At 33.9% G+C, this 17,420-nt stretch overlaps 1 protein-coding gene across 2 annotated transcripts in view; it reads right to left on the bottom strand.

The window, feature by feature from the left end:
• Positions 1 to 1,877: 1,877 nt before the first annotated feature.
• The window catches only part of si:dkey-247m21.3, a 101,610-nt gene continuing 86,067 nt past the window's right edge, over positions 1,878 to 17,420 (bottom strand). Inside the window, exon 8 of one of the 2 annotated variants that reach the window (XM_087301127.1) lies at positions 1,878 to 2,212. In XM_087301127.1, the coding sequence (XP_087157253.1) occupies positions 2,119 to 2,212 (94 nt within the window). In that variant the 3' untranslated portion in view covers positions 1,878 to 2,118. The remainder of the gene's footprint in view (positions 2,213 to 17,420) is intronic. The other variant, XM_087301128.1, reaches the window with a different exon arrangement.

Genomic DNA, 17,420 nt, shown 5'->3' with positions numbered 1-17,420 from the left:
CACATTCAAAATCATCTTCACATTGGTTTCACAGATGGATAGTAATTCAGATCTTTGATGGTCGAGTTTGAGTGGCACTCGATGCCTCCACATGTAATTGGCTCATTTGGGCAAAACAATGTAATGGCCTGATCAAGCTAATGCTTTCAAGTCCATACGAAGCATTACACAATTAAAATAGTTTGGCTGTCTCCAAGGAGCTGTCTGGAGCACGATGGGAAAAGAAAAAAAAACCAATGGCACATCAATCAAACAGACGCTTTTATGCAATGGATGAGAACTGCCGAACAGATGCAGTTTATGGAGTAACAATGTAGTTTCAAGAAACAGTTTTGGTCTAACAGATTTATTGTCTGTACATTTTAAATTCAGTTTGATTATACAGCGATATGATAAAAGTACATATGTCACACAGTGACAAGCCACTACTTCTTTTCACAGAAGTCAAAACTGTACAGGTACAACATAAATACATTGAGTAAAGAGGGAGTATCAGCTCCTTAGTCAGAAAATGAGCTTCACTGGAGGAAAGAATAACAACATGCTAAAAGGACAGTCTGTATTCCACTGTCCACTGAGCAGTATATATTTGTCACTGTTACAGCTGAAGCAGACTTGTTCCTTCCAACTAATATGAGAACAATTACATTTACTTAAGCAGCTGACAAGCACATATAGCATCATAAAACCAAAGTCGGTTTCAAACTTTCCCGTTTCTTGACACATATTGGCTGCGTCCGAAATCTCATACTTTCTTAAATCGGCACATGTTTATGAAGTAGGGCTAATTGTTTTACAAATGTTGGAAAAAAAAGAAGTGGAAATTGAAATTAGCGAACCTTAATTTTCTACAATTTCCTCACTGCGGAAGATACAGGAGTAAAAGATCAGACTAAGTGTGTTTCATGAGTTACATATTAACACAGCATAAAAAAAATCTAAGCTATGTGAGCGGGAAAAAACTGATGAAAATAAAAAGGACCCCTATGAAAAAATACTATAGTAAAGAACTTGAATTAATCTTTTGTGGTAATCCTGTATTGTTTTATTAATACAACTGTAGCAATATATATATATATATATATATATATATATATATATATATATATATATATATATATATATATATATATATATATATATATATATATATATATAAATGACTATATTGTTGTTGTTTTTTTACAACTACAGGGCATATTACATTACATTAAATCACTGTTAACTAGTAAAAACTAAAGTATATTATTGTATGGTATTTTTACAATAGTAAAGTTCAGAAACACAATTTTTAATATAAATTACTGTAGTATTTCTGAATAAGTGTGTGTATGTGTGTGTGAATGAGAGTGTATGGGTGTTTTCCAGTACTGGGTTGCCGCTAAAAGGGCATTCGCTCTCTAAAACATATGTCAGACTAGTTGCCAGTTTATTCTGCTGTGGCGACCTCTGAAATAGAGACTAAACCAAAAGAAAATGAATGAATGAACTTATGCACTTGAATTATGTAATACATATTTTGTGTCTGCTTAAAAGGGGACCTTTTCTACATTTTCGAGGCTTATACGTTGTTTGTTTCATGGTGGGCTCTAAGTAATATTCTTTATCATTCTATAAATGCCGCACTAAAACATCTACAAACTTAAAACATAAAAATGATGATACCTGTTCAGTGATCCACCACCAGGGGCTGATCTAAGTGTCTCTGCGCGATTCATGTAGATTTAATGTAATTAAATAAAATAAAAATTAAATTTAATAAAAAAATAAAAAAAATTAATAAAATACTCAGATCAGCGGAGATCTGTTTCGAAACATGAGAGGTAATGAAAACCAGTTTACTGGAATCATGTTGGTGAATTTGATAAATTAATAAATTGTGTGTGAAGTATCTGATTTCGGATGCAACCCTTATGTGTGTGTTTTGATGATTTTAGGCTGTCTAATAAAATGCCTGCATGCTAACATCAACCGTACATACTGTAGTCTAGGAATTCTGCAAAATAGTCTTTTTTTTATCAATGACAGTGAATACCCATCTAAACAGAAATTGCAACAGTGTCCTAATTCAACATATTTGGACTGTTGAGCTGCATCTGTATACGTTTGAGCTCTTGGCTATGATGCAATGGCAGACTCCTGTGATTCCAGCTCGCATGACAGAAACCGGTTGGAATTGTCGCTGTACCTTCGGCTTTGAAGAAATGACAATCTGGAGACAAAAAAAACAGAAAACACACATATGTTGAGCTTGGTTGGAAAAGAAGCATTCTTGGAAAAGTAGCAAATACAGTTCAAGGCAAGTTGATTTTTCTTTTCTTGTCAGTTTTCTGAGAAAAATAACATATATTGCTTATGTCAGTGGACTGTGAATGAAAACAGATGTGAACAAAAAAAAAAAAAGGAGAAAGTTGAAAATACAAATCAGAAGCAATGAAAAAGCAAGAAACAAACCAGACAATTTTATCTCAGAGCCACACATTTTTTGGACATACAAAGGTGTTTATGGAATTCAAAATTATTTCTTAAGATACATTTACATGATAATGAGATACTTATAAATAACGTTTTCACAAAGAGGCAAACGCTTTAAAAGGAAATATAACTGACACAGAAAGAAAAACACTGCAATTTGCATGCCAGGCCAATAGAGGATGGTCATTTTGTAAAGAAATTTCATTCAATTCAATTAATGTTTATGCCTATAACGCTATTACAATGTAGATTGTGCCAAAGCAGCTTAACATATTAGATTATAGTAAATTGAAACTGTGTCAGTCCAGTTTTCAGAGTTGAAGTTCAGTTTAGTTCAGTTTAGAGTGGTTAAAATTTCACTGTTGAAAGTTCAAACTCTGAAGAGCAAGTCTATTGATGCAGAGCTCTATAAGTCCCAAACCACGCAAGCCAGTGGCAAGGAACAAACTTCACCAATTGAAGAAAGTAAAGGAAAAAACCTAGAAAACCAGGCTCAGTAGTGCACAAACATTTCTTCTTTGGCCAAATTTCTAGTGCAGAGCTACAAAAGGTTATGTCCTAAATCAGCCCAAAAACCCTCATTCACCTTTACCTACATCAGTCTACTTAAATGCTGTTTAGTTTGTGATTTGCTGTTTGATTAAAATAAAATATAAATGTTGACCCTATGATATTTGCATGGCGAGCTGTTTAATAGTAATGAAACAGCGTATTTTGATGTCTGTTATGTATACAAATGTTAATTTAACAAATGAATAATCGTCTGTTTAAGAACTTGTAGATGGCATCTTGCAGCATGGTGGCACAGTGGGTAGTACAATCGCCTCACAGCAAAAAAGTTGCTGGTTCGAGCCTCGACTGGGTCAGTTGGCATTTCTGTGTGCAGCTTTGCTCCCTGTGTTTGTGTAGGTTTCCTCCGGGTGCTCCGGTTTCCCCCCAAAATTTCAAAGACATGCACTATAGATGAATTGGGGAAGCTAAATTGTTTGTAGTGTATAAACATGTAAAACATATGCTTGATAAGTTGGCGGTTTATTCCATTGTGGCGACCCCTGATTAATAAAGGGACTAAGCCAGGGGTGGCCAACCCTGTTCCTGGAGAGCCACCTTCCTGCAGATTTCAGTTGCTACTCATATCAAACACACCTGAACCAATTAATTAGGACCTGAACACCACGTGATAATTACAGGCATGTGTGTTTGATATAGGTTGCAACTGAAATCTGCAGGAAGGTAGCTCTCCAGGAACAGGGTTGGCCAACCCTGGACTTAGCAAGAAAAAAAAACGAATGAATAAATGAATAGATGCTATCTTGTGGTCAGATGCGGGTATTGATTCGATGTGCAAACTCTCAGGGTTATGTGTATTTTGTAGTGGTTTAGTGTGCACACTCATTATTGTGGTGCATTGTGGCATTGACTGAGTCCACTTCATAATGTTCTTTATAGTTTTGAACACTGTTACACATAAATGCTGCCTCAAATAATGCATTTTAGGGTATATGCACAGCTAGTGTTTCTTGCCATAACAATTAACTTCCAGCGAATGGTTAATATGACTTTTTTCAATTGTATAAAGTTAATTTAACAGCATTGATGTTGTAATTTAATTGAAATACAATCAGTTAAATAAACTTCAGCATTCATTTAGTTGATCAAGTGTAAAATGAGATGAAAAGCCGTTTACACGCACGCACTGTTAGGATCTGCAGGCGATCGCAGAAACACCAGTGAAAATACTGGGGTAAAATAATAGTTAATATTTTAAATACATGGTGTGGGAAAATTGAGACCGTCTGAGACTTACTTTATATCATCAAGCAGTGGAGATTAATAATTTTTAAAGAAAACAGACCTTAAACATGCTGATTTTGTACCTGCATACAGTTCACCAGTAGCGATTGACACAGGTTACTGACAAATTAAAAGTCCGACTGCATACTTCTGCATATGCCCTATTTTAGGGTGTGAATGTGATTTTAGATACAGCCATGGTCTTGTAGTCCATCTTGTTTTTATGGCTGTGCTCAGAAAAGCACATGCATTTTTTAAACCAGTTTTCTACAAGTAAATGAACAGACAAAACACAATAAAATTTTTCCTTTTCAAAGAAAATGGTCTCTTGTAAATGTGCCCTCAATAACATCAAAATTCACAGTGATTTATAGGTACTCCATAGAGAAGGTTGGACAGAAATACACAGTAATTATTAATGGGTCCTTTTAGCTGCTCTTAGATTTGTTTTGGCTTACGGAAACTATGGTGTCCAAAAAAAGATGTCTCTTAATGGATTCTTTAAAAAAATCATGTCAAACTAAGCAGGTGCATCAATCAAAGAGACGTGCATTCCTCTGACCAAATTTAGACACCCATTAACATCTGAACAAACCGAAGAGATTTTGCACAAATAAGGCACACATCCATTATTTCATTAAGAGAATCCAAAGGAAACGTTCACAGTGCTCAGTTCTGTTTTGGATGACGTCTGATGAACTATTAAGTACATTTTGTATTTTGTTATTTGTTATTATGTTTTGCTAATCTTGAAAATACTAGCATTCAAAATTTTGTGATTGGTAATATTTTAATTTAAAAAAAATTTACAGTTAAACTAGATTTCACATACGTTCAGTGGCAGAAAGCAGGCATGGCCAGATGTTGGGATTTTAAATAGACAACACCTTTGCTAACTTCTCTGAAAAATCCAATTGCCCCACTCCAATCTATTTGGTTATTTTCAAGTCTGAGTAGGGTAAATGGATCCACTACCTGTGCACGCCTCAACCTTACACAATTTAAAATTATTCATTGAGCCTATTACAAAAAGTGTAGACTCTCAAAAATATATCCTGATATTGATGATGTGAGTGATCAGTGTAAGTCAAGTGACAAAGCAGATTTTTTTCCATATGTTCTGGGCTTGTCAAAAGTTGATTGACTATTGGACACAAATATTTGAAACATTAAATGATACTTTTAATCTAGATATAACATACAGCTATTTTAACTTAACACAAAACATCGACAAATAAAGGGAAAATGCTATTGCCTTCAATACTTTATTAGCAGAGAGAAAATTATTATTTAAGTGGAAATTGGCAGCCTCACCTAAAGCTACAATGTATATATATCGAAATATTTAATGAAAGGATTTGTCCAAACATTTTATGAGACATGGCAACCCATGACCACATGCTTAAAAAATAAAGACTTTCTCCTTTAACTGATCTATATAAAGAGACTTGTGTAAATAGGTGTAAATGGGATCACTAAAGTTGTCTGACTCATAATGTATGTATAAGACTTCTATAAACATGTCAGATTATTTGTATTATCATGTAGGTATTCATTTATTTGAATTATTTAATTATTTTTTTAATTGATATTGTCTAACTGCAAATGCATTCAATATGCAAAGTTTCCTTTTTTTCACTGTGTTGTAATATTATTTTATTTTGAATTTAACTTGTTTGTTAAATTATTCCTGCAGCATGGGCTATTATGGAAAAAAATTCAACCTTGATTGTACAAAATGTTTTGTTAAAATTTGAAAAAAATAAATCACATAAAAAATAATAGGAAATTATATATATAAGCACTCCTGTGATTTTCCTTTTTAAATATTTCCCAATTGATGTTTAAAAGAAAAATTTCACAGTTTTTCAATATTTTTTTTCCTCTGGAGAAAGTCTTACTTGTTTTATTTCAGCTAGAATTAAAGCAGTTTTTAATTTTTTTAAAACCATTTTATGCCAATATTAATAGAACCGTTTTTACTTAATTCAAAATTTTTTTCGACAGAACAAACCACTGTAATACAATGATTTGCCTAATTACTCCAACTTGCCTAATTAACCTAATTAACCTAGTTAAGCCTTTAAATTGCACTAACCCGAAAGTGAGTTAGCATTTCAGTAGTTCCGGTTCCCTCGTCCCAAAGTCAATGCGTTTTTTGAATGGGGTTTCAGTAAAATCACCTAAATAAGGTTCGTGGCTAACACAAACTCAAGATACTTTCACGTTTTGTTCTACGACATAAAACTCATCAATTACAGCACACTCTTGAATTTTTAAATCGGTTATGCTTCTTTAAAAAGACAGTTGCTACCAAGTTGCTAAATAGGACTAAAGGCGGTGTCGGAGACATAATACGTCATCAAGCTTAGCTGGTCTGGAGCGCAGCTCGCTTGTGTTGGACATTTGGATTTTTCTGCGATTTAAGTATTTTCATATTTTTTAGCTTGTGGTATTATTCTAATTGGGATTTCATATTGTGTGTAGATAATGCCTTCATTTGTAAAGGCTGTCGAGACAGACTATTTTGTAGATGTGTAAAAATACATAAATATTAACTGTCATTTTACCATGATCAAGTGAATTTTCGTTGTTTTTTTCTTCATCTGAACACATTTAACTCTGTCATAACTGCAGTATTTACACTCCTCCATACAATGTATAACATATGGGACTGTATGGGCTGCTTTTTGCTGTACTTTGTGACATAAAAAGAATATTGAATGTTGCTCTGTGTCCATGATGGAACTTGCAGGCATTTGATACACTTGTTCCTCAGGCCTCATTTCTGTCGTCTGTTAAGGTAAGCAGGCTGTGTGCACGTGAGCGATACACTTTTTTAAATATGTCTTGTGATAATACTATGTAGGCACATTTTTACATAGTTTTGAAACTTTTAGAACAGCTGTAAAGCAAAACAGATGTATTTCCCACGTAAAAAAAACTATCCAAACTGCACGTAGGCCTATTTGTTTTGCTTATTTATTTGTTTATAATATATAGCATGGATTATAATGTAATAAACAGAGAAATTAACTATTTGTCATGGACATTATTCTAAAAATAAGCATGCAAAGTTGTCTGTAGCAGGGTGGTGCTGACGTCACAGACGAGCGCCCCAAGGGCACTGTAGTCCGTTTATAGCCTAATGTTAGCTTTTTAATTCTTGCGTTTGCATTTAAGATCCAAAAGTTGTATTTTCATGTGAGGATTATATGGCTGGACAAAACGTGTAATGAACTGTGTTTGAGCACAGAGATTATTATTTGCAATATTCGAAAAGCCTATGGGAAAATCCTATAGGGATTTTATCGAGGGAACCAGTTTTAGGCTAGCAGCCGATTAGCCTACAAAGTGACGTCATAGTTCCTCCACTCTATAGTCATGTCAAATCAGTAAGTAAATCAGCATACTATTATCTCAAAAACATTGTAAGATTTAGATGTTTTGTTTTCAGTGAGGACTTACAGAAACGGAATTGTCTCCCCAGCCTGATCTCACGAGGAAACTTAAGTATTTTACGTTTTGTCAGTTTAGTGGCTAATTCGTATGAATTCGTACAAGTTCAGTCATATAAAAATGTATGATTTTAAAAAGGAGCCGTGGCACCCAATCCCAGCCCTAACCCAACCGTCATTGAGTGATGAGCAAATTGTACTAAATTGTATGAATTAGAATTACAAATTCATACGATTTAGCCACTAAATAAAAAAGTTACGAATTGCTGTGAGATTGCATTGGGCTCCCAGTAACATTTAGAATAGATTTTAAAGTATTATTACTTGTCTATAAATCCCTAAATGGCCTAGGACCTTAATACATTACAGATATGCTTACTGAATACAAACCTAACAGATCCCTCAGATCATTAGGATCAAGTAATTTAGAAATTCCAAGAGTTCACTCAAATCAGGGTAAATGCACTTTCAGCTACTACACCCCCCGCTGCTGGAATCAGCTTCCAGAGATGATCAGATGTGCTCCAACATTAGACACATTCAAATCAAGACTTAAACACATCTGTTAAGCTGAGCCTTTACTGAATAAGCACTGTGCTACACCAGATCGCACACTGTAAAAACGCCAACTTTCAAAAAGTCCTCTGAACAAAGATTAATAAGTTAACTGAATTTAAATATTTTCATTTGAAATGCTCACAAATAATAGTTAGTTTGTTCAACAAATATGGTGCTTCAATGTCAAAAACTTAAAATATTTCGTTGAACTAATACAAAATTCTTAGTTTTGCGTTGATGCGTGCCCTTCTTGTTGGCGCATGCGCCTTATAAGCTTCTGGCGCATGCGCAATTTACTTCCATAGCTCACTGCAGGGGGTACCTGTCTCGTGCGCGCGACAAAACGAACCATCTTTCTTTCTGCGGAGCTACGTGTCAATCGTTTTCATAATCGATTGTATATAATTGTATACATGTTTTTGTGCGATGTGCTACCCATCTGACTGCCCGATCTATTTTACCAGTGTATTAATGATGTGAGAGACCGTGATAGAGCGGTTAAGAGCAGGCCAACGACGTTTCTGCTAAATCATAGTAGTGATGGTGAAATGAAGCTTTCTGAACCAGTGAAGCGCTCGACTCAATTGTATTGGAAAAAGGTTCGTTACTCGAAGCTTTCTAAATCAGAGCTCGATGAGGACCTCTTCTGGTGAAAGTGTGGGAAAGCACTGTGTTGCCATAATGTCAAATGTTCACAACTGACCAACTCATTCATGTAGTAATACAAAAACAGCAATATAAACAAATTACTCAATTACTGTAGTTTTTACACAAGATATATTACATTACACAACTGATGATTGTAGTAAAATCCAAGCTATTCAAAAGTTTATCATAATACAATTAGTCCCGCTTCAAGCAGGAATCAAACCAGCGACTTCTGATTGGGAGGCGAGTGCTCTAGGAGGACGCTATATGAATGATGCTTCAACAGAGCTTCTCTGTCAAACACAATACTACGATATGCGGTGGTTTTCTTTAAAGATAGTCATAAAAAATACGCTAATACACTTTAGTATTGTTCAAAACCTTTTTACTAAAAAATACTATTGTAGTTTAGTTTAATTACTGGTGTTTGGGACTGGTGCAGTGCTTTGAAACAAATGTATGTAATAGACGCCAATTCTCTAGCTATACACTTTACTATGAGGGTGTTTAAACCTTTGAATCAAAATTCAAAGCAGTCACGTGGGTAAAGGCGAAAATGAAGCTTCGGACGTCACTGATCACGTGATGATGGCAAAACGAATCAAGCTCCGGTACACTGCTTCACTGTATGGAAGGCCGTTAGGGCCAAAACGTCTGCAACAAACGTGTTAACGCGTAATTGCGTGTTAACACGTAATTTACGCGTTAACACGTAATTTACGCGTTAACACGTTGGTACGTGTTAACACGTCATTTACGTGTTAACACGCAATTTACGTGTTAACACGTCTTTTTTTAAACTAGTCTCATTTTAAAGTGCTATCATTTAATAATTTCTCCAATTAACCAACTTATTATATGTATAATGTAATTTCACTTAAATCACAATAAATGTTTTGCAGTCAATGATATGTAGCAGATATTTAGTATTATGAAAGGCCAGACATCTTCTGTTATGTTATGTTTGATGGCATAATAATGTATAATAATAATGTTTGTTATTCAGCTGCTGAGATTTCTTTGAAATATGTGTCCAGAGATATCAGAATGAGATTTATTTGACAAGTGTCTGCAAACACACAAGGTGCACATATAGAAGCACATATACATACAGTATATACATACAAATCAACACAAGAACACAGAATGACATAAGTGGATAAAGTAAATAATAAAACATTTTGGATACAAAATCATATACAGTAAGGGTTGTGTATATGTATGACTAAAACAGGAAGCAACTAATCTAATAATAAAGATCTATAGAGAAAGATATGTAGAGATCTGGAGGTTGGGCAGGTGCACTAATCCTCTCCGCTGTCCTGATAGTCCACTGCAGTCTTCTTATGTCTGATTTGGTGATTTCTAGATGGCACTTAGAGTTTTTTTTATCTGATCTTTTTATACATTTATTGTTTGCAAAACTTTACACTATAAACTTTTGGTCTCTGTACTGGAAACTCCAAATCACCAAGACAAAACATTCTTGTGTGCAAACAATTGACAATAAATAATTGACAAGTTTTGATAAAACTGTAATTAAGCTCCTTTCTGCCTGTTGAGAAAAGCCCAAGTTATGATATATTAAATTAAAATTACAAGACAAAAAGTCGAAATGATGATTTATTAATTCAAAATATTACTAAATAAATCTGTAGCAATGACATAATGACAATAGATGGCGACAACTCACCATTTAAATGTGTAACTTAATTCTCTAAAGAGGATTAATCTAATAAAACTGTTTTTTTTTTTTTTTTATATTTCAGTTATTGAATCTTTAACTGAATGTCATTTTTTTCATGCATGCAGTTTTCATAAACAAGCTAATGAAAGAATTAATGGTCCATGGTAATTTGACAAGTATCTTTGCAATGTAGTGGGTAACACATGCAGTTTTAGTCAATTCAAAATGAAGTGAATTTAAAGTAATATTTCCCACATTATCTTTAACTAACCAAGGACAATTTCACAGTATTATTATGCCACAGTATCCATAAAACAAATTCTTTTTGAGTCATAAGTCTTATTTCTTATAGTTATATTATAAATATTAAGGCGCTGCAAGCAATTTTTCATCTTGACAGGCTGGCAAAATTCGGCATGTACACTCTCTCTCAAAAACAAAAACAAAAAAAATTGTGGTCAGGCATGCACAGAGCATCTTTCTCACAATGAGTTTCTTACTTCTATCATTCATCCAACCAAGTTCATTCTTCCGAAGTGATCTGGGAACAAGGTCAGCGCTGCAAATAGCTTGTAAAGCCTGCACTGGTTCATTTAAAGTGACTAGCGCAATGAATGATAATGTCATTAAAAAATAAAACAGTTTAAAACGGCCTCTCTAGAACTGTAAATATTGCACATTATATAACAAATTGTGTTAAAGCATACAAGCATATAGCTGACTTGTGCACTTCTAGCTATTCTTTCTTCTTGCTTATTTTGCAGATAACAGACCAACAAAAATACATTCAAATAAAGACACAAATTATATCAAATGAGTTTCAAAAAGATATATTTTCCAAGAAAGATATAAAAGTGTATATCCTTTTATAAAATTGTATATTTATGGGCAGAAACAAAGTTTTTGTTCCTGCCCATTAATAGATTTTTGTTCTGTGGGAAATAGGGGTTTATTTAATGTTACACTGTAATTGGGTTAAAAGCCCGTCATTTGTTTGCTACATTTTTAATTTGTCATTATGTTAAAGATTTTCATAAGTATCTGATTTTTCCTTGTTCTAATGTGCTTTCATTTTCTCCTCACCTGCTGTAGGAGTTTTAAAATCATAAACAATAATGAAATCTGGTTACAGCACACACAAACCTTAAACGTGCGCACACTACAAGACCAGAAAACTGTGGCACAGCACACTACAAGATATTAGTAAGATTATGATAAGCCTGATGGAGCACATAACCTGATTGCAGAATAACGCTGCTTTATGATAGGCTAACTAACAAATATTTGACCAACTGCCAGAGCGAACAGCCTGCAGAATGAAAAAAATGCTGCTTGAAAAGAGCACAGTCCAAACAAATGTCTAATATTATGAATAACAAAAATAAAACACAAACAACTATTATTATTATTATTAATAATAATAATATTATTATTATTATGGATCAGAGAGAAGACAAAGGCAGATTAACAGAGAATGGATATTTAATGATACTTTAAACAATGTTGAGGTTGTTCAGAAAAGAAATAACCAATACCAACAAAAAGACAAACAAACAGAACTTAACTTCGGGTTGTAACAAAAACAAGATGATGCCAGTCGAGGTAAACAGTACAGGATTCACAGGACAAGATAACAGACAGGATGACAAACTGGTGAGCAGGCAGGTAGGCATGCAGGCAGGCTACATCGTCAGGTAAATGCTGTCACACCAAAGAGAAATAAGTCTGGCTAATAACAAATAAATCAAACCATAAATGAGTGAGTGTTCCAGGCTTATGTAGTGTGAGCAGTGATGAGCAACAGGTGAAGGTGATTAGTGATTAGTCTGGTGATAGGGGCTGTTCAGGTGCAGTGAATGAATCTGACAGTCCAGATGGATTCCTGACAATTATTATTATAAGCTAATATCATAATAATGGGATGTGCCGTGCTTTGACTGGCTATTTAGTTCAAAAGAAAATTGTTAGTTGTTGCACTGCATAGCTTATAGTGTGGAAAAATATAATTCACAATGCAACAAAACCCTGGTCTGCAGTTACAGTACTGTCTCTCCCTCTGAATTTTATTTTCTATACTTAAATTTTCTAAAATTTTCTTAGCTTGTTAATTTACAGTATTCATTTGTTTGAAACCAACACAATTCCCACCAGCTTTTCTTTTTAGGCTTTCAGGACGTTGTCACAGCCATGAACGGAATAACTGGCTTAATAATAGCCTAATCGTTATAATTTGACCGACTGCCTATAGGCACAACCTCAAAATGGTTTCTGGCAGTTATAAAAAAATAAACGCATGCACTCAAGGTGTGCTGCAATTCTCTTTCATATATGAAATAAAAGTTTGTATGTTAGAGCAAAACAGAATTGCGGCTCATCGCGTGCTTTTACTTAATTTTATAAAAGCCAGTAAGAGATATGCAAACTGGGACATAATGACACCTTTTTTAAGGTTTTGCTTCTAGTGGCAGGTAATCAAATATTACCATAATAATAATAATAATAATAATAATTATTATTATTATTATTATTATTAGCAGGTTGTTGTTATTCCGGTTCATTGTTGTGACAAGGTCCTGTAAGCCTAAAAAGAACAGCTGGGGAGAATCATGTCACTTTTAAAAAATAAATAAATATATGTAAGCTAATTTATAATAAGCTTAAATTATAGTTTTTTACCCAAAGTGAATATATATATATTTAGTATTATATTTATGTTTAGTATAGGGGATAAAATAAGTATAAAGTAAGTTATATGTAAGTATAAAAAAAAAATTTAGTCCCATAGCCTAAACCGAAACGAGTAGCCTATAGGCTATAAGATTTTTATTTTCAGAGAGATAACTGCAGGGCCGGGGTTTTGCATTGTGAATTATATTTTTCAATACTATAGCTAACAATTTTGCTTTTAAACTAAATAGCCAGTCAAAGCACAGTATAATAAGTAAAACTGGCCACAATTTAGTTTGGATGCGATACATTGAAAGGAATATATACATTAAATACAAAGGCTGGTTATTTTACTGGTGATGAGGCACACTACAGTGTAACCTTACATTTTACTCATTATTTTAATTTATATTTTGTTAATTAATACTTAAATGTAAAAATGTTATTGAATCTACTTATAAAGATTTTTTATTTACTTTAAAAAATGTCTGGTGCAAAGTTTAATAGCTGTTAATTGTGAAAGTTATTGATGTGCTCTGGCTCCTTTAAGAGAGGTGCACCGGAAAGTAGGAGAGAGAAAAAAAGGAAGTGGAGAAAAGTTTGACAGATGCAATGCTGTTGTAATGCTGATTGTGAATGTCATGTTGATGCTCCAGATTAAAGAAAAAGAAATGAATTTTCACCCTGGTAACCCTCGTTTATTTATGATACCCACGTTGGAGAGACTGGTGTGTAAACAGCCAGAAATAAGGGTTACAACAGATTTTCAGCAAAAATATTATAAGAAAACTTATTTGACAACCACAGATCCTATCAATCTCATAACAAATGCCCTAAATTACCTAGCCTAGTTGACAGCAAGCATCAAGTGTTTATTGAGACTGTGTCTGTCATCTGTCTTTATGAAGCATTAAACAGAAGCGCATACGGTGACCGCAGTGATGTTCAGCTGACGAGGCGCATTGATTTAGCCTGTAATAGCCTATTTTTTTTTACATTTAATGTTCTTAAACTTTTGTTAAAATGTATATTTATAGTTTATATATAAAATATAAATATATAAAGGCCTGGATAAATTATGTATTTCATAAAATGATTGTTTATGGACTAAGCAAACTGTAATTCTCCAAATAGAAAATGACTAAAGTTGAATTTTTCATTACCTGTGTTAGTCTGGGGTTTAATTTCTCACGAAGGTGAAAAACTCTGATGCATGCAATCTCAGCATTGTCAAAATGAAAATCAAGCAAAAAGAGAGAGAGAGAGAGACAGAGTGCATGCGCGAGACGACTCATATCTCCTTGGTGACGAATCTTCATTGACTGCAGATTCCAGCAGTAAGAGCAGACTGTGAAGGTTTAGTAGCACATTTCTATCCTAAAGTATTGCTGTGCACACAACATAATGAGTGACACATAGTTAAAAAAGAGGATAAACTGTTGGTGTGCGTCTAGCTGGCGCATCTGTGACCAAGACAGAACGTGTTTGTTTGAGATGATCAAGAGCCACGGTATCCAGAAACCACCAAATGAAAAAGATGAACCACATCCAACAGGAGGAACTGTGGATGCCAGAGGAATCTGTCTGAAATGGATGTCTTTGTGTAGTGAACAAGCATGAATAACATGCAGGTTTTGGAGTATTCATGTGAAATTCCTAGCTTCAGCTTACATGTTTTTCATGTTTGTTAACCATTTATTAATATGATTTACCATTAACAAAGCATTTGTTGGTGTAATTAATAACCTTATTGTACTCAGCATTATCTAATGTTACATTTGTTCATTAATGGTTCTTGTAAGCACTAAGGTGTTAACTAGTTTATTAATTAACACTGTAACAGACGTTAATAAGAGTTATCTTACATTTCTTCATGTTTAAGGATCACTTTATTTCTATTGTTTATGGGGGACTTTTATTTTGACAAGAAATCGTTTTTTCAGAGCTAAAAAGTTATGATGAGAGAACAGTATGGATAGCGGACATTTCATGACGGTTTAACAGAGATCGTGTTAAAAAGGACGGTTTGTAAGTTTATTCCTCGCTGCCAAATATGTTGAGCTTCTTTAAAGGAAGTGGAGCAGATGACGTAGGCTCAACGTAGCCATTGTGTAACGAAACGATAGCTCGCATCACCACATTAATATTCACGAGAAGTATTACGAGCTGTTACTACAGACACAATCATCGTGACAACACAGCTACGTTTTACTTGAATTATTCATGATTCAGTGACCGAAGCACTACGCTGAGCTTACGGTGACCTTACCTCATCATCCAAGATCATGACGGGAGAGTAACGCACGCGGAAGTGCGTTAAGAAAAACAAACCGAAAGCAGCAAAATACAAAGCAACATAGTTTTGCTGCTGTTTAATGTCGTTCATCATGGGTAACACTTTACAATAACAGCATGAATAATGATGTATTAATATGTAAACTAAACATTACTTTATTATTAACTAATGATGAGTTAATGCATGCCAATCATGAATTAACTTTAAGCATGAGTCACATGAGTTCATGTGTGAATAACGGCTACCTTAATTGTTAGTACATGTTTATGTCTAATTTAACCATCATGAACTCATGATATGTTAATGTATAATTATATTGTGACTTTTCATGGAAGGGCACATCATCATTAATCCATTCTTAACTACTCATGAACTTCCTATGCACGTCCATCTAGTATTTTTTACACTGAATAACAATAGAAAAGTGTTCTGGCAGCATCAACATGAACAGGAATTCATGATTAGGTAATGATGAGTTAATGGTGATGTGCCCCTCCAAGTCATGACATAATTATACATTAACAACTCACGAGTTCACGTTAGTTACATTTAGCTTAAACTTAAATGTTAATTAGTACATTAATTAACAGCATGTACTAACAAGTAATTAAGGTAGCTGTTATTCACACATGAACTCATGTTGTAGTTTACGTTAGTTCATGATAATTGCATGCATTAACTTATCATAAAATCATTCATTCATTTTCTTGTCGGCTTACTCTCTTTATTAATCTGTGTTCGCTACAACAGAATGAACCGCCAACTTATCTAGCATATGTTCTACGCAGCAGATGCCCTTCCAGCTGCAATGCATCTCTGGGAAACATCCATTTACACTCATTCACGCTCATACACTACGAACAATTTAGCCTACCCAATTCAACTGTACCGCATGTGTTTGGACTTTAACCGGAGCACCCGGAGAAAACCCAAGTGAACGCGGGGAGAACATGCACACAGAACTCCACACAGAAATACCAACTGACCCAGCCGAGGCTCAAACCAGCGACCTTCTTGCTGTGATTCAACAGCACTACTGTGCCACCACGTCGCCATCATGAATTTATAATAAAGTAATGTTTAGTTTACATATTAATACATCATTATCAATGTACTGTTATTGTAAAGTGTTACCAAATCAATTATATAATAAAAAAAATTATACAAATACAAATAAATATCAAGATATATCATTTAATTATATATATATATATATATATATATATATATATATATATATATATATATATATATATAATCATTTTCAGATAATGATAACTCGTTATAAAGACATCATTTCATTAATTCTTTTTTTAAAAATAATGCAATGACACATTTAGTTGGATCTTATTTGAAAGCAATTGGCATGACTAGAACGCTAGTAAAAGGATTTTCACTCCAGTGTGGTGATACATTAAAGTATTTAGCGGCCTAAAAACACCAATAATACACATGGCCACATCTTATAGGACACATATATCACACAGAATAACAGAATAATGGAAATATATTTACTTTGTGCATGATTTATTCAAATTACTGTAAATATGATTTGCTATTAAGCCATATGAAATGTGTAAATCTGTAAAGTATCTGAAATACAAGTTCATATTTGAATTATATATATATTTTTTAAATATTGAAAAAATGGGCAACACTGTGCTGCAGTGGGTAGTACTGTCGCCTCACAGCAGGAAAATTACTGGTTTGAGCCTCGGCTGGGTCAGTTGGTGTTTCTGTGTGAAGTTTGCATGTTCTCCCAGTCAGAGATGGGCAGTATTTTACATACAAAATTGTAATCTGTATTTCATTGGCTTTATGAAAATGGTTTTATATT

This window comes from Danio rerio, chromosome 21, assembly GCF_052040795.2.
Source record: "Danio rerio strain M-AB ecotype USA chromosome 21, GRCz13ab, whole genome shotgun sequence".
NCBI lineage: Eukaryota > Metazoa > Chordata > Actinopteri > Cypriniformes > Danionidae > Danio > Danio rerio.
This window is presented reverse-complemented; position numbering and strand designations above follow the sequence as displayed.